At 40.9% G+C, this 23,318-nt stretch overlaps 1 protein-coding gene across 1 annotated transcript in view; it reads left to right on the top strand.

The window, feature by feature from the left end:
• Positions 1-23,318, top strand: part of LOC126248399 (zinc finger protein 875-like) — a 47,284-nt gene that overhangs the window by 11,919 nt on the left and 12,047 nt on the right. The window contains exons 3-4 of the mRNA XM_049949345.1: positions 1,400-1,636; positions 14,952-14,993. Coding sequence (XP_049805302.1) covers positions 1,400-1,636; positions 14,952-14,993 — 279 coding nt within the window. The remainder of the gene's footprint in view (positions 1-1,399; positions 1,637-14,951; positions 14,994-23,318) is intronic.

Genomic DNA, 23,318 nt, shown 5'->3' on the forward strand with positions numbered 1-23,318 from the left:
TCTGTGGATCTCATTTTTGAGATGTTTGTATTCCTTTTCACCTGCTTCATTTACTGCATTTCTGTATGTTCTCCTTTCATCAATTAAATTCAGTATCTCTTCTGTTACCAAAGGATTTCTACTAGTCCTCACCTTTTATGTTCTTGGTCCTCTGCTGCCTCCACTGTTTATCTCTCAAAGCTTCCCATTCTTCTTAGAGTATATTCCTTTCCCCTGTTCTTGTCAGTCATTCCCTAATGCTCCCTCTGAAATTTTCTAGAACCTCTGGTTCTTCCAGTTTATCCAAGACCCATCTCCTTAAATTCCTACATTTTTGCAGTTTCAATCTGTAGTTCATAACCAATAAATAGTGGTCAGAGTATACATCTGCTCCTGGAAATGTCCTACAGTTTAAAATGTCTTACAGTTTAAAATCTGATTCCAAAATATCCGTCTTACCATAATATAATCAGTCTGAAACCTTAAGTTGTCTCTTCCACATATACAACCTTCTTCCATGATTCCTAAACCAAGTGTTAGTTACGATTAAATTATGCTCTGTGCAAAATTCTCCCCGGCAGCTTCCTCTTTCATTCCTTTCTCCCCATCCATATTCACCTACTACTTTACCTTCTCTTCCTTTTCCTACTATCGAATTCCAGTCCTCTATGACTATTAAATTTTCGTCTCTCTGAACTATCTGAATAATTTCTTTTATCTCCTCATACATTTCCTCTATCTCCTCCTCATCTGCAGAGCTAGTTGTCATATAAACTTGTACTACTGTGGTGGGTGTGGGATTCGTGTCCAACTTGGCTGCAATAATGTGTTAACTATGGTTTTCATAGTAGCTTATCCACATTCCTATTTTTTATTCATTATTAAACCTACTCCTACATTACCTCTATTTGATTTTGTATTTATACCCTCTATTCACCTGGCCACAAGTCCTTACTTCTGGCTAATTTCGGAGATCAGTGACAGGGAGTTGGCCAGACCAGTGTTTATGATGCACATTTTAGCTCCTTAAATTTGACGCTATAATTTCTCAAGTTATATCAATTAAAACCCACATCCAGTTGATAACAAAGTCTGCTGATTGTGTCGTCACAACTTCAAGTGCATGGTGTTGGGAAGGTGAACCCTGTGAATTGAAATCTTATGGATAGTCATTGTCTGAAGGATGGAGAGAGCTGGGACCTACGAATATAAATCATTGTGATTGGCTTACAGGTGACAAAGTGGATCAATCATTCAAGAGTTGAACATAAGTTAGGGAATGTAGTGTGATATTTTATTTTGCTAGATTTATTATATTTTTTGGAAAATAAACTTTAAGATAACTCATTGTGGAACTTGCATTAATTTTGTTGCTGTTTACCTTAACAACATGTAAATTTAATAAATCTCACAATTTCAGCAATTTGTGGGCCCTGTATACAAGTTGATGAATGAAACAAATCCTGATGTAAATCTTGATGCAAGGCTGGCCAAGAATCTGATTGGATATCACAATGCTGCTCCTGCTGAGGGGCCTGAAACTTTCTTGGTGCAAAAGGGGCCTGAGGTGATAGCTATCACAGTCATTGATCCTAATGCACCTGGGGATTGTACAAAATCGAATACATCTGGTGGTTGGACTGACCCAATGAAACCGGCAAGTATCAATTTTTTATATGTCGCATTCTAATAGGGAAAACATTATTGAGTTATGAAGAAATATTGGTGAATGTTTATATGAAGAGCTGAATTAAATGCAGTGCATGTTCTACATATACCAGTGAAATCAAGATAACACATTCCAGTTGAGTGACAGTGACCGCTGCAGTCTTCCAGATGCCAGACAGCACAAATTAATTGAAGAAGATACTGTAATCTTAATGGAAAATTAGAGCAGTTACAAATATTTGTCAATCACCGTATAACTTTCTGGCATTGTTGGGTGCAAGAAGTTAATATAGTAGCAAATAAATGCATGTTTGAAACAAAGTATGTACTGAAACAGTCAGTCCAAAAGGTCTGTTGTGTGACAGCTGACAGTACTCTGGGAAATGACAGAAGTTTGTATTGAGGATTTTCTTGCATTGATAAGTAACGAAAAATCAAGAAATGACTCTAGCTTAAAAGAAGCAGAAGAAGGATAATTCACTTTTTGCATGTACACAAAACACTCTAACACCCAAACGTGTTTCACCGCAGTTGTGGCATCCTCTGGTTCCTTACTCCTTCATTTTTCTGAAATACATACATACATATATGCATATTATGTTTAGGTTAGGAAATGACTTACATCGGATTTTGTTGTTATTTAAATTACACGAAGGTGACAAGAGTCATGGGATACCTCCTATAATCATGTCGGACCTCCTTTTGTGGAGTGAAGTGCAGCAACTCAATGTGGCATGTACTAAAGTCGTTGCAGGTCCGCTGCAGAATATTGAGCCATGCTACCTCTATAGCTGTCCATAAATGCAAAAGTGTTGCTGGTGCAGGATTTTGTGCACAAACTGAGCTCTTGGGGGATCTGGGTTGCTAAATCATTCTCTCAAATTGCCCAGAATGTTCTCCAGATCAGTTGCAAACAATTGTAAAAGTGAAGTCAATGAACAGCTGCAAATGGTCTCAAAGTTGCCCATTGTAACTATTTTCAGTCAGTGATCAGTTCAGTTGGACCAAAGGAACCAGTCCCTTCCATGTAAGCACGTCCCACACCAATATGGAGCCATCATCAGCTTGCACAGAGCCTTGTTGCCTATTTGGGTCCACCGGTGTGTGAGGCCTGTGCGACAGCTCTTACCAACTGAAATTGGTCATGAACCCAGGAGAGGCACTGCAGGCGACATTGTGCTGTCAGCAAAGGCACTCACATCTGTCGTCTGCTGCCGCAGCCCATTAATTCCCCATTTCGTCATGGTATGCTAACGGGTATGTTTGTCTTATGTCCTATGTTGATTTCTGGGGTTATTTCATGCAGTGTTGCTTGTCTGTTAGCACACGTCAAAAACCATTTTACATTAATCACCTGAGTGCAAATGACAGCTTCACCAATGCACTGTTCTTTTATGCCTTGTTTAAATGATAATACCACCTTCTGGATGTGTGCGTATCACTATCCCATGACTTTAGTCACCTCAGTGTGTATATGCACTTTACTTTTTATTTTACCTTGTGTGTCCTGTGGCTGCCAACTGAAATCATCCGTAGGTCTAAATTATTAGTACACTATGTCGCCTATAAACATTGAGGGATATTAAAAAAATTGTCTGTATTGAATTTTTGTTTATATCTTTGAAATGTATGTTCAAAATAAAACTTGTGGCATATGCCCATTTTTGGTCTTACCATTGTAGTATTTGGCTAATCCTGAGCTGTGAGAAGTTTGTTTTTGTGGGCCAAACATGTTTTTGTTCAGTTAAGATGGACCTGTGGACATCAGTAAAAGTTTTCTGAAGCTTAGGTATGGCGGAGCATGGGAACTAAGCCCAAAGCTCCTGTATGACTGTCAGGAGGAGGATCTTAGCCATCCGCGTGTGCTAGTGCAAAAACTTTCACCCTTTTATTTGAAGTAACTCTTTGTAATGTCATGATCGTCTATCCACCTGATTCACAGTCACTTCGAAAATTTGCAGCTACAAATGTATTGTCACAGTTGTTGGATATGGGGGGGGGGGGGGAGATGATGCAGACAGATTAAAATATGCAATTGCTGAATCTTCTCATAAGAAATGTGAAATGTGACTAAAAAGACTCAAGTAATTATCATCCAATTGCTTTACTGACATTATTTTCCAAAATATTTGAAAAATTGTGCACAGTAGTAGTCTCAAAATTAAGTATAAACAGTTTATTTAATGTCTCATAGTTTGGATTCCAAAAGGATTGCTTCACTGACAATCCTGCTTATACGCTCACACTACAAGCCTTAAATAATAAAACATCACTTTTTTTTTTTACAAGGCATGTGATTATGGAGACCATGTTACACTCAGACAATGTGTGAATGACCTTCCACTTAACATTCAACAAGCAGAATTGGCATTTTTTGCAGGGGATAATAGTGTTGTTATAAATCCCTTTAGGAGGAAAGCAATATAATAGATTGTTAACAGTGTTTTTTAAATGATTATTGTATGGTTCTCTGAAAATGGTCTCTTCCTAAATTTTGAGAAAATACGCTGTATTCACTTCTGTACAACAAATAATACAGCATGCTTTTTTATTTCAGTCTCTGATCAAAATATGAATTCTTCAGGCAATGACCGGTTTCAGTCTGTATTGACCATCCTCAGATCTAAAATATATAAATACATACATCTAGTGAGCAGTGTGTCTTTTAACATACACTCCTGGAAATTGAAATAAGAACACCGTGAATTCATTGTCCCAGGAAGGGGAAACTTTATTGACACACTCCTGGGGTTAGATACATCACATGATCACACTGACAGAACCACAGGCACATAGACACAGGCAACAGAGCATGCACAATGTTGGCACTAGTACAGTGTATATCCACCTTTCGCAGCAATGCAGGCTGCTATTCTCCCATGGAGACGATCGTAGAGATGCTGGATGTAGTCCTGTGGAACGGCTTGCCATGCCATTTCCACCTGGCGCCTCAGTTGGACCAGCGTTTGTGCTGGACGTGCAGACCGCGTGAGACGACGCTTCATCCAGTCCCAAACATGCTCAATGGGGGACAGATCCGGAGATCTTACTGGCCAGGGTAGTTGACTTACACCTTCTAGAGCACGTTGGGTGGCACGGGATACATGCGGACGTGCATTGTCCTGTTGGAACAGCAAGTTCCCTTGCCGGTCTAGGAATGGTAGAACGATGGGTTCGATGACGGTTTGGATGTACCGTGCACTATTCAGTGTCCCCTCGACGATCACCGGTGGTGTACGGCCAGTGTAGGAGATCGCTCCCCACACCATGATGCCGGGTGTTGGCCCTGTGTGCCTCGGTCGTATGCAGTCCTGATTGTGACGCTCACCTGCACGGCGCCAAACACACATACGACCATCATTGGCACCAAGGCAGAAGCGACTCTCATCGCTGAAGACGACACGTCTCCATTCGTCCCTCCATTCACGCCTGTCGCGACACCACTGGAGGCGGGCTGCACGATGTTGGGGCGTGAGCGGAAGACTGCCTAACGGTGTGCGGGACCGTAGCCCAGCTTCATGGAGACAGTTGCGAATGGTCCTCGCCGATACCCCAGGAGCAACAGTGTCCCTAATTTGCTGGGAAGTGGCGGTGCGGTCCCCTACGGCACTGCGTAGGATCCTACGGTCTTGGCGTGCATCCGTGCGTCGCTGCGGTCCGGTCCCAGGTCGACGGGCACGTGCACCTTCCGCCGACCACTGGCGACAACATCGATGTACTGTGGAGACCTCACGCCCCACGTGTTGAGCAATTCAGCGGTACGTCCACCCGGCCTCCCGCATGCCCACTATACGCCCTTGCTCAAAGTCCGTCAACTGCACATACGGTTCACGTCCACGCTGTCGCGGCATGCTACCAGTGTTAAAGACTGCGATGGAGCTCCGTATGCCACGGCAAACTGGCTGACACTGACGGCGGCGGTGCACAAATGCTGCGCAGCTAGCGCCATTCGACGGCCAACACCGCGGGTTCTGGTGTGTCCGCTGTGCCGTGCGTGTGATCATTGCTTGTACAGCCCTCTCGCAGTGTCCGGAGCAAGTATGGTGGGTCTGACACACCGGTGTCAATGTGTTCTTTTTTCCATTTCCAGGAGTGTAAAACAGCAATATGTATCACAATATACTGTCATACAAACAGGGAAATGTACAGATAGAATATGGTATAACGTACCTTTTTACACCATGTCCTATAGTGATGCGGCCATAATGGCATCGTTAAAACATATAATCAGCATAGCATTGTCACATGGATCTAAAATATGGTGTAGAATAGGCCACATCGTTCACATAGTGATCATTGCCAACTAGCTACTGAAGTACAGTAGCATCCAGAAACCTGTTTGCCTACACCCTACCTAGATGTCGCTACTGTGGGCTCGCTTATATGTAGTCATCATTTGCGCAAAAACATAATCTGATAAAAACACATTAAATAAAATGCATGTAGCAGACTTATTAAAATTGATGACTATCATAGAAACCAATTGTGATACATTAAAAGATGAATGCAGTTGTTGTTGTTGTTGTTGTTGTTGTTGTGGTCTTCAGTCCTGAGACTGGTTTGATTCAGCTCTCCATGCTACTCTGTCCTGTGCAAGCTTCTTCATCTCCCAGTACCTACTGCAACCTACATCCTTCTGAATCTGCTTAGTGTATTGATCTCTTGGTCTCCCTCTACGGTTTTTACCCACCACGCTGCCCTCCAATGCTAAATTTGTGATCCCTTGATGCCTCAAAACATGTCCTACCAACCGATCCCTTCTTCTAGTCAAGTTGTGCCACAAACTTCTCTTCTCCCCAATCCTATTCAATACCTCCTCATTAGTTACGTGATCTACCCACCTTATCTTCAGCATTCTTCTGTAGCACCACATTTCGAAAGCTTCTATTCTCTTCTTGTCCAAACTAGTTATCGTCCATGTTTCACTTCCATACATGGCTACACTCCATACAAATACTTTCAGAAACGACGTCCTGACACTTAAATCTATACTCGATGTTAACAAATTTCTCTTCTTCAGAAACGATTTCGTTGCCATTGCCAGTGTACATTTTATATCCCCTCTACTTCGACCATCATCAGTTATTTTGCTCCTCAAATAGCAAAACTCCTTTACTACTTTAAGTGTCTCGTTTTCTAACCTAATTCCGTCAGCATCACCCGACTTAATTCGACTACATTCCATTATCCTCGTTTTGCTTTTGTTGATGTTCATCTTATATCCTCCTTTCAAGACACATCCATTCCGTTCAACTGCTCTTCCAAGTCCTTTGCTGTCTCTGACAGAATTACAATGTCATCGGCGAACCTCAAAATTTTTACTTCTTCTCCATGAATTTCTTTTGTTTCCTTTACTGCTTGCTCAATATACAGATTGAATAACATCGGGGAGAGGCTACAACCCTGTCTCACTCCTTTCCCAACCACTGCTTCCCTTTCATGCCCCTCGACTTTTATAACTGCCATCTGGTTTCTGTACAAATTGTAAATAGCCTTTCGCTCCCTGTATTTTACCCCTGCCACCTTCAGAATTTGAAAGAGAGTATTCCAGTTAACATTGTCAAAAGCATTTCCCTAAGTCTACAAATGCTAGAAACGTAGGTTTGCCTTTTCTTAATCTTTCTTCTAACATAAGTCGTAAGGTTAGTATTGCCTCACGTGTTCCAAAATTTCTATGGAATCCAAACTGATCTTCCCCGAGGTCCGCTTCTACCAGTTTTTCCATTCGTCTGTAAAGAATTTGCGTTAGTATTTTGCAGCTGTGACTTACTAAACTGATAGTTCGGTAATTTTCACATCTGTCAACACCTGCTTCTTTGGTATTGGAATTATTATATTCTTCTTGAAGTCTGAGGGTATTTCGCCTGTCTCATACATCTTGCTCACCGGATGGTAGAGTTTTGTCATGACTGGCTCTCCCAAGGCCATCAGTAGTTCTAATGGAATGTTGTCTACTCCCGGGGCCTTGTTTCGACTCAGGTCTTTCAGTGCTCTGTCAAACTCTTCATGCAGTATCTTATCTCCCATTTCATCTTCATCTACATCCTCTTCCTTTTCTATAATATTGTCCTCAAGTACATCGCCCTTGTATAAACCCTCTATATACTCCTTCCACCTTTCTGCCTTCCCTTCTTTGCTTAGAACTGGGTTGCCATCTGAGCTCTTGATATTCATACAAGTGGTTCTCTTTTCTCCAAAGATCTCTTTAATATTCCTCTAGGCAGTATCTATCTTAACCCTAGTGAGACAAGCCTCTACATCCTTACATTTGTCCTCGAGCCATCCCTGCTTAGCCATTTTGCACTTTCTGTCGATCTCATTTTTGAGACGTTTGTATTCCCTTTTGCCTGCTTCATTTACTGCATTTTTATATTTTCTCCTTTCATCAGTTAAATTCAATATTTCTTGTTACCCAAGGATTTCTATTAGACCTCGCCTTTTTACCTACTTGATCGTCTGCTGCCTTCACTACTTCATCCCTCAGAGCTACCCATTCTTCTTCTACTGTATTTCTTTCCCCCATTCCTGTCAATTGTTCCCTTATGCTCTCCCTGAAACTCTCTACAACCTCTGGTTCTTTCAGTTTATCCAGGTCCCATCTCCTTAAATTCCCATCTTTTTGCAGTTTCTTCAGTTTCAATCTGCAGTTCATAACCAATAGATTGTGGTCAGAATCCACATCTGCCCCTGGAAATGTCTTACAATTTAAAACCTGGTTCCTAAATCTCTGTCTTACCATTATATAATCTATCTGATACCTATTAGTATCTCCAGGATTCTTCCAGGTATACAACCTTCTTTTATGATTCTTGAACCAAGTGTTAGCTATGATTAAGTTATGCTCTGTGCAAAATTCTACAAGGCGGATTCCTCTTTCATTTCTTCCCCCCAATCCATATTCACCTACTATGTTTCCTTCTCTCCCTTTTCCTACTGACGAATTCCAGTCATCCATGACTATTAAATTTTCGTCTCCCTTCACTACCTGAATAATTTCTTTTATCTCGTCATACATTTCATCAATTTCTTCATCATCTGCAGAGCTAGTTGGCATATAAACTTGTACTACTGTAGTAGGCATGGGCTTCGTGTCTATCTTGGCCACAATAATGCGTTCGCTGTGCTGTTTGTAGTAGCTTACCCGCATTCCTTTTGTTTTATTCATTATTAAACCTACTCCTGCATTACCCTTATTTGATTTTGTATTTATAACCCTGTAATCACCTGACCAAAAGTCTTGTTCCTCCTGCCACCGAACTTCACTAATTCCCACTATATCTAACTTTAACCTATCCATTTCCCTTTTTAAATTTTCTAACCTACCTGCCCGATTAAGGGATCTGACATTCCACGCTCCGATCCGTAGAATGCCAGTTTTCTTTCTCCTGATAACGACGTCCTCTTGAGTAGTCCCCGCCCGCAGTTACCCATATAAAATTGTTAAAAGGAAATATATAAAGAGTATAGGCCCGACCCCCTTTTTTTATGGTGAATTTACGGTCAACAATTAATATAGCATAAATCATTGCCTGTGGAAACCTATAAATTGCTTATGAAAGATAAAATGTCTATATGACAGCTGAAAAAGAGACAGATCAATGAACAGTGCCCTCTGTTGGGTCGGCCGCTAGGATCTTATGCAGGTGCGCGCGGATCGTGAGAATTTAACCAATAGAGGACTTTACATACACCATGACATGTCTCCCACGGAAAACATTTAAACAACGTATAAGCATTCAATAAATAAAATTATATAATTTGGCTATACATTCCATGCGTAGGTAGGAGATAATCAGTTACAGGATTGGAGCAACTACTGTCTGGAAGTAAGGCAAATGCCTTCTGTTCTCAACATAACTCATTAAGTAAGGTTAGGTATAAATCTGCGAGGCATTATTTGGTTATCGTAGTATGTTACCAATAAAGCAAAGTAGGTGTTGGGTACAAAATCACTTTGTCCATTGAGCACACTAGGGGGCTCGTGCCTTTTGGCTTTGTAAATTTCCAACTCCTCCAACAAGTCGAGAGTGCGACCCTTCTGTGCCCTGTGTAAAATACGCATACAACTTTAGATATTGTCCACAGTGTGGCCGGTTTCTGCTAAATGCATTCCTAATGCAGTTTTGTTGTGTGCTTGCAAATTCATAATGTGATCAGAGACTGAAATAAAAAAGCATTTTACAGTATCGGATCACTGTTTGTATATGCTATTATGTCGCAGTTGGTGAAAATAGTACAACTGATGTAGCACATGAACAGGAATCAGTAAATAGGGTAGAATGCTCCAAAATTTTGGGTGTACATCACTTAAGTTTAGCTACTTTCGCTCTCCATATAATTGCTAGTCTTGGAAACAAATGAATCATCCTCATGTCATATTTACCATATTTACACTAAGTAATGTCTTATGGAATAATTTTCTGGAACAACTCTCATTCACAAAGTATAATTTGTTAAAAAGCAGGCAGTAAATTTGAGGAGAACAGTGATGTCCATGCCTACGACACAAAGGGGAAAAATGACCTTTGTTACCCATTATTAAGGTTGCCAGTGGCTTAGAAAGGAATTCAATGCGCAGCAAAAAAATTTAAAATCTATTGCTGAATAACATAAAATTTGACAAGAAGCAAGTTTTAAATACAACCTAAAATCATTTCTCATGGATATCTCATTCTATCCCCTGTAAGTTTTCTATTTAAAAACTGATAGCTCATTAAAAAAACTTGTTTTTAAGTGTAGTTGCATGAGTAGCACTTAAAAATGTGTTAATTAATGTTAACACTAATCCTGCATACATATCCTGTAAGCTGACTCATTCCACACCTTTCTGATAAAAGAATCATTCAAATTATCTATGGAACATGTAAGTAACAAACAAGCAATGAGAATGTCCAGTAATAGCATACTTCATGCTGCCTGGTGATTCTGCATCCCCCCTCCCCCGTCATCCCAGCAGACAATCACGCTCAAACAATAAAACACATAATTTTCAATCAAACTGTAGCTCATTTTTGTACCAAGCCCACCATAGCAGCAAAGTATAGTGAGGATAGTGAACTCCGCCCTCCTCAGGTAGTGCTGGCAAAGAGAGACGTTGATGCCAGTGTTTTGCACTTCATACTAATGGCTACTATCAAAATTGGCCTGTAGAGGTAACAAGCACTAAAATATTTACCAGAATTTTTCATCAGATGCTTAATATGGTCTGTTACATGGAAAAATGGAAGCTTTTTGAGTGTTGTGTGACTGACAAGAAAGCAGAATTTTATATTAACTATAGACATTGTGAGTTGTTGGCTGATCACTCATAATAACTGATGTCACAAACAAAAATAGCTATAATAATTCCTTTGACAGCAGTTTTGATGAGACCATTGTGACTCCAGTATTTCTCCTCAAGTAGGTGTAACTTACTGCTGTACTGTAACCTTTCTTAGTTTCCAGTATGAACTGCTTGATATTAACCAGTTGAAAGTTTATACTGTTCACAGTTGATAAAATCCAATTGATATTATGCTGCTGAGTACAACTTTTAATTTTGCACATTGTTGTTCTTCACTCAAGTTAAGAATTTTCTCACGAAATATGTGATGTCATCTATACCATTGCCAGTCACTGCTCCTTCACTGATGTTGATAGGGCCTTTTGTTATGAAATAAACACAATGGGATAAACCTATGTGGGCAGCTGTATGCTATTAACCCTCAGAGTCCCAGTTGTTTATGCCTCAAGCTACAATTTTATTCATTTTATTTCAAAGATAAACATGAACAAGTGATGGTATTAAAGCCCTAGTTTAGGGAGAATCGTTCTATAGGTACTGACCTCCATCAGTCAATTTGTTTCAAGTATTTTTTGAAAATTCTATGAACTATTAATGCACTTCAGCTCAACAATGTGGCTATTGTTAGTCATATATCTTTAATATTTCTCCTTTGCCCTCCTGCACCACCTAATGAGAAGTTGGGTTCCAATCTTATTTCTTGCAACCAGTTCCTCATTTGATGCTATATGTATGTTTGTGCACCACCGAGACAGCACGTGGTGCATTGTAAAACTAGTCATTCCCTTTCCTGTTCCACTTGCAAGTGGAATGAGGGAATAAAAACTGTGTATATGCCTCCATATGAACCCAAATTTCTCTTAACTTGTTTTCGCACTCCTTACACGATATGTACATCAGTGACATTGGAGACATTGTGCAGTCAGCTGCAAATGTCTGTGTCAAGCAGCACACCGTTAATACTGTATTCGAACTTTATAGGATTGTTTTACCTACTTGTCTGTATTATCAGCAGAGAGTTGCAGATTGCTGCTCACCCTATCCATCAGGTCATGTATGTGAACAGGAGCAGTGCTATCACACTTCCCTGAGACATTCTTGACGATACCCTTGTCTCTGATGAACACTACCTGCCCAGGACAATGGGGAACTATTACTTAAGAAGTCTTAGAGCTGCCTCTTCTGGAAATTTAGGGATATGAATCTTCTTGTTGCTCTTCATCCTTGGTTCACAGGATATTTTGCAAGAAAATGGTAAACCTAGAGTCACCTGACTGAAGGGAGGGGGGGGGGGGGCAGGTTTTGAAAGGAATACACCAAAATGGCTGGTGAACAGAGTAAAATGACTACTATACAACCAGATTGCATTTTTGAGTGCATTGGTAATCTAGGACTAGGTTAACTACATGCATTCCAAAGTAACCAAACAGTGTAAGAGACAATCGTGATTATGTAGTGGAATAGTGAAGGTCACTCAGTAATTGTCACTGCAACTATTAGTGAGTCCAGACCATTAGGTCTTGTTGAGCTAGTTGTGTACCCGTGGGATAAAGTGTAGTTACATGTAGGGGAATTAAATTTCAGTACATAGTTCATGATAAATCTGTGTGCTCTCACTACCTGTTTGTGATGAATAAAAGAAGTCATTCTGACAAATGTGTGTGTTGGTAACACACAATTGCCTACTGCTATAACACAGAGACTCTAACTGGATGTGGAACTTGTGATAATTATATTTATGCCAAATAGTTCTGTCAGTTGCTGCTTTGGTGTCAGATGTAGTGTGACTGCGGAGACACCATTGAAAAGGGTTGTGTTCAGTTACATTAAAGAGTCTCATTGGACGGGTGCACAGGAACTGCTGCAGTGCTTGTTTCACCACAGCTGCCACAGTGGAACCACAGCTTGAGGCATCTGGCTGTGCATTTCACTATGTTCTTTTGGAGAAGCTTAAATTTTGACTTTAGAGGTATGATAAGTGGTTCACTTCTTATTTAACTGGCAGCAATCAAAGGGCCATGTTAGATAGCTCATGCTGCCCACACAACGAATATTTTTCTGAATGAGGACAGTTTACTACTGGAATTCCACAGGTTTCATGTCAGGGCCACTCCTGTTCGTGCTGTATACTATCTTCCATCTTACACTCATAATGCAGAACTAGTGCTTTCTGCTGATGATGCAAATGTAGTAACCAAATCCAGAAGAGATGCAACAAGAGAACAAGCAATAAATGAAATACAATATTCAAAAGTATTGTTGTTTGATTCTCTGTAAATGCTGCACCATTTAACTTATTAAAAAAACTCGGTTCAGTCTGTTCTGTACAAGGCAAGATATTTCATCATCAATAACACAGTGTGGGGAATGGGTAGATGTAAAACTGATAGTTCAAAATTCCTGCTTGTACATATTGATCAGGGCTTAAATTGGAAATCTCATATTATAGAGACTGTCAAGTGATTGAGTTCACAAACATTTGCTCTATGTATAGTTACTAATTTTAGTGATGAAAGCATCATAAAAATGGTTTAATTTGAATATTTCCATTCTTTGATGCCATATGGAATATTTGCCTCGGGCAATTCTATGTGTTGATACAAAGTATTCATTACATGGAAACATGCTGTAAGGGAAGTATCTGCTGCCCATCCTCAAACTTAACATAGGTAGTTGTTCAAAAACTTAGGCATCTTTGGGACGAACCGGTGTCAGCTATGTGGCAGATCAGTTCAGCTAAAAATGCAATAACAGCTATTAAGTATGTTAAGGAAGAATGGAAACACATTCCACTTTCAGTACCAGAATTTAGTGGAATGGTTCCCTACTGTTGCTTTCAAAGTACACTTTCTGTTGTTGAAAACTTCAGTCCATAGATATGTCATCATCGAACAGTCTTTTTGCTGGTTTAAGATCTAAGTGTTTTAATTTTTAAAAACCTTTAGTTTCAGCTTTCCCCCCCCCCCCCCCCGCCCCCTTCGATCCTACAGCAACCCCTCGCCTCGTTACCACCAAAAAGTTACTTCTATGTGGATTAATATCGGCGTATCTGCTTGTAGGTAATACTTCGTGAGTTAGATGATGATTTATTATTCTCAGCTGTAATAAATACCTGATGAAACATTTTTAATGAGAGAGAGAGAGAAAAACCAATTAAATAGGAGAACCTCAGAAAATAAATTAAATAAAATAAAATGCTCCAGTTTCCTCATGAACATTAGGAGGGGCATGTCGTAACAGTATGGTAACAGGTAGAATAGAGTGACATGAAGGAAGGTGTAGGTGCAAGATCTGGTCAAATCTTTTTAAAGTAGATGAAATATCTTTTTTTTTTTTTTTTTTTTTTTTTAACACTATGTAAAACTGAAATTATATGTTGCGTTAAAATCCGAAGAGTGTAATTTTTGGATTAAAGTGTTTGTTGAATATGTTGTTGAACCTGTATCGCAAATGTAATTCATACAAATGATGATTTGATCTGATGTTCTGTGACCCTGTTGTGCATCCTTTTTCTTACTATGTCATAGCTGAATGTATGAAACTAGGCTGTCTTCTAGGGCAATATGATGAAATTTTTGTTTTGATCATTTGTGCTAATTAAAACTGCCAGACCAAGGCGTAAATCCATACTGTGGCCTTTGTCAGGCAGTGCAATGTCCAGTGATAAATTAAAACTCTGAGTTACATCACAAGGCACACATGGAACTTGCATTGATAATCCTATGCTTTCGAAAGAACAGAGAACTGGGTTTGTAGCTCAGTCTGCCATATAAATTTAATGAGTTGTAAATATGCTAGTGTACAGTTTTTGCCATTCCACAATGTATCACATGTTGTCAGTTGTTTCTGAAAATGTGCCCTAATTCATGTCTCTCCCCCCTCCCCCCCCCTGCCCCCCCCAATATTACCTTAAAATTTCCTTTAGTAGTTTATGTGAGTGAGTGGTTTGTAAACATACTGCAATACTGCAACCTGTATTTGCTGCTTCTTCAAGCCTAATGTTTTGCTTACATTGTTACAGCATGATATGCAGTCTTCAGTGGATGGCAGATCTCTTTATGGGGTGAGTAAGGACAGAGATTATGCTAGAGTTTTCTGGGATTTCGGACTCTAAGTAATTTCCCTTTAAGTAGTGTTTGTGTGAATGATGACTAAATCAGAAGTATTTCATTTTTAAATTGATGATTGTGGCTGTAATGTAAACTATGGAACAGTTCGGTTAGGTGTACTACTATACAGGATGAGACACTAACTATTGCCACCAAGAATAACTCCGAAAGTATGATAGTAGCTGAAAAGTTTGTAAATGAGATGCTATAGTTTGGTACTTACTTTCTGATAGCAGCTATAGAGATGAATCCAATGCTGTGTAACAGTAAGGTCTTTGTAGGTCAATGTAGATCAAAAAGGTGGCATGAACATTGTTACAGGTGTTCAGTGTGATGCCCATTGGTATTAATGTGGTGCTGCAATCTTCTTATCATGGATTGAATGAATGGTATTCCTTACCACTTTGGCACTTATCAAAGCACATGCTCTGACAGTTCTTGCATATCTTCAGGTGTAGATGGAACATCTTTATAAACAGTGTTTTATATGAATCCCCACAAGAAAAATCCAGAGGCGTCAAGTCTGGTGAATGAGCTGGCCCCGACACATCTGCTCCTCGTCCAATCCCACAGTTTGGGATCATGTTGATACCACATTCTGCTCCTTGTTCTTAAAGGTATTTCTTCCAATAACAGACCTAATGTTTATTGCAGGATTGTGGTGTACTCGATGTCTTTAAGATTTCCTTCAATGAAATAGGGGCCTATAATTCTGTCCTCCGGAATCCCACACCATACATTCACCAACCACAGTCTTTGGTGTGCAACTTGCCGCAGCCAATATGGATTTTCAGGTGCCCAATAATGCATGTTATGCAAATTAAGATTTCCATGGTTCATGAATGTAGTCTCGTCAGTAAATAAAATCAAATTAATAAATGTGTCATCCCTCTGTATGAGTTGATTCTTGGGGGAGTCTGATACGGTAAGGATGATATTTATGGTGATGCAGAACATGAACAACGCTACTCTAGCTTGTGCCAGATTCCCTTGCAATTTGACGCGAACTAACACAAGGATCTCGAACCACTTTGGCAAGAGTACCAATTTCCGTTTCCTTTGCCAGATACGTATCCGATATGTTAAAGATTCAGTTGTTCTCGGTTTATCATACACCTATTTGAATGTACGACGTGTAGGGTGAGTACGTTGAGGATATCTTTCAGCGTATAAATCTCTACCTCTAACTGAATTTCATTGGCATTCTCCGTAAATGAGAAGCATATCAACTTGTTCTTCGAAGTAATAAATCATTCACATTCGCTTGATTTTACGATACTAGTCCTACCATTCCTATTAATGTTGTATTGCGAAACAGTCGAATGGCATTTACATGTCAGTGGCACAGTAGATGGATACGCCGTATTTGGCGAATATTTAATACTAGCAAGATATATGAGAGAGAATTGCCAGAGAATGTGTTTTGATAAGTGCTGAAGTGATAAGGAATACCACTCAATCCATGATAAGAAGATTGCAGCACTGCATTGCTACCAATGGTCATCACTTCGAACACCTTCTGTAAATGGACGTTCATGCCACCTTTTTGACCTTCATTGACCTTACTGTTGCACATTATTGGATTTGTCTCGGTAGTTGCTATCAGAAAATAAGTACCAAACTATAGTATCCCATTTAAAAAAACAAAGTTGACCTTCATATTTCTGAAGTGACCCCACCTAGCAAAAAAAAAAAACATACCATATTATGGCCCTCGTTGTCCTATGCAACGTTTTCCCCACAAACTTCTCAGATACTATCATACTTTTGAAATTATTCTAGGTGGCAACAGTTAGTGACTTATGATGTATAAAGACAAGTCATTGTTTAAAGTTGTTAGCAAGAACCTTGAAAAGTTCCCGAGTTTTTAATTTTTACATGATACTCCAATAAACATTCAGACAGGCTTGCTATATATATATATATATATATATATATATATATATATATATATATATATATATATATATATATATATATACGAATCCCCACAAGAAAAATCCAGAGGCGTCAAGTCTGGTGAATGAGCTGGCCCCGACACATCTGCTCCTCGTCCAATCCCACAGTTTGGGATCATGTTGATACCACATATATATTTTAATGTTCGGGTTTTCTGTTTACACAAATTGAGAAAGAAAATGCTGTGCTCTGAAAAATGTGGCTTCATTTTCTTTCTCATAGTCTAGGTGGTCTCATAACTAGGAGGTGGAGTGAGCATGTGAGAACTGTGGTAGGGAAGGGGAATGGTAGCCTTCAGTTCATTGGGAGAATTCCCCATATTCCAGCGATCCCAACTGATTTACACACACACACACAGAGACAGAGAGAGAGAGAGAGAGAGAGAGAGAGAGAGAGAGAGATCGATCATGCAGTGACTGGAAAAAGACCGAATTTTTGTATGAAAAATTACGCTACATAATATAGACTTAAAGTGTTGAATAGTATAGATTCTCCTTTAGAGCTGTGACAAGCTAAGATCTGCAAAATTGATATTATTGATTCATTGTATAGATTTAACTCTTGATAAGAAGCATTTCATTAACAATTACTGATGATGTACACTATGTGATCAGAAGTATCCGGACACCTGGCTGAAAATTACTTAAAAGTTCGTTGCACCTCAATATGGTATTCTCCCACCCTTAGTCTTGATGACATATTCCACTCACAGGCATACATTCAGTAAGGTGCTTGAAGGTTTCTTGCGGAATGGCAGCCCATTCTTCAGAGTGCTCCACTGAGGAGAGGTATCGGTTGGTGAGGCCTGGCACGAACTCGGCGTTCCAAAACCCAAAGGTGTTGTATAGGATTCACGTCAGGACTCTGAGCAGGCCAATCCATTACAGGGCTGTTATTGTCGTGTAACCACTCCAGCACAGGCCGTGCATTATGAGCAGGTGCTCGGTCGTGTTGAAAGATGTGATCGCCATTCCCGAATTGCTCTTAAACGGTCGGAAGCAAGAGGGTGCTTAAAACATCAATGTGGGCCTGTGCTGTGATAGTGCCATGCAAAACAACAAGGGATGCAAGACCCCTCCATGAAACACAACCACCTCACCATAACACCACTGCCTCGGAATTTTACTGTTGGCACTACACATGCTAGCAGATGACGTTCACTGGGCATTCGCCATACCCACATCATGCCATCGGATCACCACATTGTGTACCGTGATTCGTCGATCCACACAACACTTTTCCACTGTTGTCCAATGTTTACCCACCTTACACCAAGCGAGGCATTGTTTGGTATTTATTGGCAGGATGTGTTGCTTACGAGCAGCCGCTCGACCATGAAATCCAAGTTTTATCACCTCCCGCCTAACTGTCATAGTACTTGCAGTGTATTCTGATACAGTTTGGAATTCCTGTGTGATGGTCTGGAGCAATGTCTGCCTATTGCACATTACGATCCTCTTCAACTGTCTGCTGTCTGTCAGTCAACAGACGTGGTTGCCTGTACGCTTTTGTGCTGTACGTTTCCACTTCGCTATCACATCAGAAAAAATCGACCTAGGGATGTTTAGGAGAGTGGAAATCTCGCGTAGAGGTGTATGACTCGGTGACACCCAATCAAGGAGACATAGTGGATAGCAAGTGCTTACCTTCAGGAGCTGATACTCTTATTACTGTCAATAGAATCAAGAAGGAAGGAAAGAAGATTAGAGTTTTAACTTGCCGTCGACAGAGAGATCATTAGAGGTGGAGCACAGGATGGACTGTTTAAGGATGAGGAAGGAAATGGGCTGTGCCCTTGAGAAGGAACCATCCCAGCATTTGCTTGGAACAATTTAGGGACATCACAAGAAACCTAAATGTGGAGGGCCAGATGGGGATTTGAACCATTGTACTCCCAAATGTGAGTCCAGCATGCTAACAACGGTGCCACCTCACTTATTCAGTAGATACACTTACGGTACAAAGTAGTAATCCTAGCTTTTGGACTTTGGGTGTGCCATTTCATGGTGGAAATAGGGGTAGAGAGTACAAGAGACAAAGATGAAGGAATTACATCAGATTATGTCATAACTTGGCACTGTACTCATTGTACAAGACTTGAGGATGAAAGTAACTTTTACATGTTGTCACTGCCAAATAACGTAGCTCAGTGAAACTTGGACTACGTGGAAAGAACTGCTACACTGTAGTACATGAGGTAATTGAAATAAATACGCAATGAGACAAGCAGAAGCAATTCCTGATGGTCTCCTGGTCATTACAGATGCCGGTACATGGTTCTTAATAGGGTGTGTGATCACCATGCACAGCAGTGCCTGTTCTGCATCATGCTCCCTTGCTGGTCGCAAGGTTGATGAGTTATTTTGGTAGGGTGTTGCATTCCTCGACCAGTGCAGTTGACGACTGATAGATGGTGGCTGATGCATGTAGGTGTGCTACAGTGCGTCTCCACAGTGTATCCCACAGGTGCTGGATGAGATTTAAATTGGGGGAATGGACAGCTGAGTCCATTCCGCAATGTTCAGTACAGTCTTATATTATCGTCCATAAAAATGAAAGCAAGTCTGAATGCACCCATAAAAAGATGGACATGAGGAAGGAGTACAATGCCACAATAACTTTGTGTGCCAAGTTACTGTATTCAGAGGTTTTGAAGTCAGTAGGTCTGTGTGTAATGGTGCCTCTCCATTGCTATCACACCTGGACCCCCAAAATGATAAAGTTCAACAATGATGGATGTACCCCCACATGGCAAGAGGTGGGAACACGTAATGCACCAAGGAAAATCGTCAAACAAGTTAGTTTTGGTGATCCAGTTGTTACGTTGTAGGAAGGCATAATGTTGACTGTGCATGTTGACTTCCAAATCCTTCCTCATGTGTATGCTTGCAGAACTGCATTTGATGCTGACTTCACTTTTGGGGAGGACAGTGCGTGACTACATCAAACAATGCTGATGCAGGATCTCTTGGAGCAAGAGAATATTTAGCAAATGGACTGGCCATGGTGATCACACACTCTGTTAAGAACTTTGTCCCTCTGCTTATAATGCCCAGGGGGACCATACTGAATCGTGGTGACTACGGTGTACAATGTCTGTTCAAAAAATTCCGGAACGTTGTCTAAAAAAATTTTCTACTTTTACCATTCACTTATTGTGTGCATGGTTTCCTTCGAAATATTCTCCTCCACAATTGATACACTGCTCACAACACCGTTTCCACTTCCAGAAACAGTCTTAATACATATCTTGCTGGATCATGCAAAGTATTGTCTGCAAATTTTCGTTTATGTCATCTATCATCTCCTTTCCATGGGGTTGTTGGCTTTCGAAATGGGAAAAAGTCTGCAGGGGCCAGGTCTGGATAGTACGCAGGATGAGGAAGCACAGCGATTTCATTTTTGTGCAGTAGTCGTGCACCAATGGAGATGAGTGTGGGGTGCATTGTCGTGATGCAAGAGCTATGAATTGTCTCGCCACATTTCAGACCTGTTTCCTTCTAACAGGATTTCATGACATGATCCAACAAAAATGTTTTGGACTGTCAGTCTTCAGTTGGCATGCACAATTTCGTTGATGTTCCTGACATGAGCGTTGAAGGGCATCCTGAATTAGGATCGTCTGTAACTTCTGTTCGCCATTTTTGAACCGTGTGAACTGTTTCTGACACTAAGTATACAGCTTAAGCACTCATCACCGTAGGCTTCCTACATCATTTGGTGTGACCATATAAAGGTTTTTGTGAGTTTCACGCAAAATTTAATGCAGATACATTGCTCTTGTAGCTCTGCCATCTCGAAATTCACAAACTGTGTGATGCAACATTCTGCTCAACACAGCAGTGAACAATAACTAGCAGGCACACAGCAATGAAACTTCCGGCAGTTACACATTAAACACGGGTGTGTGCAGGGATCCCAACCGCATTTCACTCCATGCACCATTGGTGTGAAATTATGAATGTTCCGAATTTTTTGAACAGACCTCATAATTATTGTCTGTGAATAAGTGTCATTTCTGTTTGTCTCGTTGCATATTTCTTTCAATTACCTTCTGTACTGTATCATAGCAGTTCTTTTTATGTATGATCTCAATTTCATTGGTTACTTAGCAGTAGCATATCATGTAAAAGTTAGTTTCATCCTCAACATTTGCTCACAAGTATACTGTCTTGACATAATATAAAATATCCTTCATCTTTGTCTCTCGCAATGACAAAATGTGTTCTCAGTATAGGCACTGAATGATCCGTTTCCTTAATTACAAGGTAATGAAAGGGAAAAAGTAAAGTGAATTAACTGTGTCTTAATACTTCTGCAACCCTTCCAGGCAGAGTCCTCACTACCCCACAATAGGACACTAATACACTGCTGGCCACCGTAAATGCAACACCCTGAAGGAAGCATCCGAATCAAGTGAAATTTAGACCATGGGTTTGCAGCGATGAGATATGCAACTGATTAGAATTTCAGCGCAGACGCACATCACGCGCGCCTGTGGCGCCACCTCATAGCGCCATTTAAGGCTTGGCGATTTCGACGAGTGTACGTTCGGCACGTGTGTTTACCTTGTGGTTGTTACACAAGATGATCAGTTATGCCTCGTAGACAATAGCGAACATCTTTTGATCAAGTATCAGAGTTCGACAGAGGAAGGATAGTGGCTTACCGAGATTGTGGAGTATCATACAGAGAAATCGCTAGTCATGTTGGACGAAACAAAACAACTGTAATGCGGATATGTGACCGTTGGATGCAGGAGGGTACGACGGACCGACGTGGTCGATCGCATTCACCTCGGTGCACCACTGCACGTGCTGATAGGCAAATTGTGCGCATGGCAGTGACGGATCGCTCAGTGACATCCCGAACCATAGCACAGCACATTGCGTCTGTAACGCATCATCCAGTGTCTGCGCGTACCATTCGACGCCGTTTACAGCAGAGTGGTCTGTCCGCAAGACGTCCATTGCTTCGTCTACCATTGACGCAGAACCACAGACGTCTCCGTCGCCAATGGTGTGATGACAGACGGATGTAGACGGCAGAATGGAATGACGTTGTTTTTACTGACGAGGCACGCTTCTGTCTGCAGCACCACAATGGCCGGATTCGAGTGTGGAGACACCGTGGAGAGAGGATGCTGGACAGCTGCATTATGCACCGCCACACTGGTCTTGCACCGGGTATTATGGTATGGGGCGATATTGGATATTACTCTCGCATGCCTCTAGTACGCATTGCCGGTACTTTAAAAAACTGGCGCTACATATCCGAGGTGCTGGAGCCAGTTGTCCCTCCTTACCTTCAGGGCTCGGCCACAGCCATATTTCAACAGGATAATGCGCGACCACACATGGCACGCATTGTCCAAAGGTTCTTCGTCAATAACCAGATTGAATTGCTTCCCTGGCCGGCTCGCTCTCCGGTACTTTCGCCGATAGAAAACATGTGGTCCGTGGTTGCTAAATGAGTGACCCAGATTACGTCCCCAGCTGCCACACCAGATGATCTTTGGCAACGTGTGGAAGCTGCTTGGGCTGCTGTACCCCAGGAACACATCCAACGTCTCTTTGACTCAATGCCGAGACGTGTGGCAGCGGTGATCTCCAACAATGGCGGCTACTCTGGCTACTGATTCTGGCAGGAACCACATGTCACAGACGTCTGTAAACGTAATCATTTGATACTTGGTCAACATGTTATCTACAAAATAAATCTTGTTGTGCTACCTCTTGTCTTTCTTGGTGTTGCATTTACGGTGGCCAGCAGTGTATAACCGTTGAGTGTCAAAGCCCCCCGCCACACACACACACACACACACACACACACACACACACACACACACACACACACACACACTCTTTCTCTCTCTCTCTGGCTGACATTAGTCCTGCAATACAGTGAAACCCCTTTTTTAATGCATCTTTGGGGACTAAAATATTTTTTTCTTAAATAGGGCTTTAGCTCAGTTACACTGAAGAAGTGATTCACAACTTGGACTGGTTTTAGGTTGTGTAAGTACACTTTAATCACAAGCTAATAACTAAAATATACTTAGCTCAAAATTAGCAGGTTTCCATTTTTAAGTAAGGTGTAAAATCACCATCCAGTGTCGTGATGTAAATAATTCACCCAGAAAGGAGGGCGTTGTGCTTGCTCAAGTGCTCCATTCAATTCATGATACAGCATTAACCTGATAGTTAAGAAAAACTCTAAAAACTTCTTTTTTAAAGAAGAGAAAAAAAAATTCTTGTTTACTGATTAGTGTGCTGACATCAGTTGTCACTCCAGTTGCTTTGATGTTGCACGACTTCACT

Source organism: Schistocerca nitens, chromosome 3 (genome assembly GCF_023898315.1).
Source record: "Schistocerca nitens isolate TAMUIC-IGC-003100 chromosome 3, iqSchNite1.1, whole genome shotgun sequence".
Lineage (NCBI taxonomy): Eukaryota > Metazoa > Arthropoda > Insecta > Orthoptera > Acrididae > Schistocerca > Schistocerca nitens.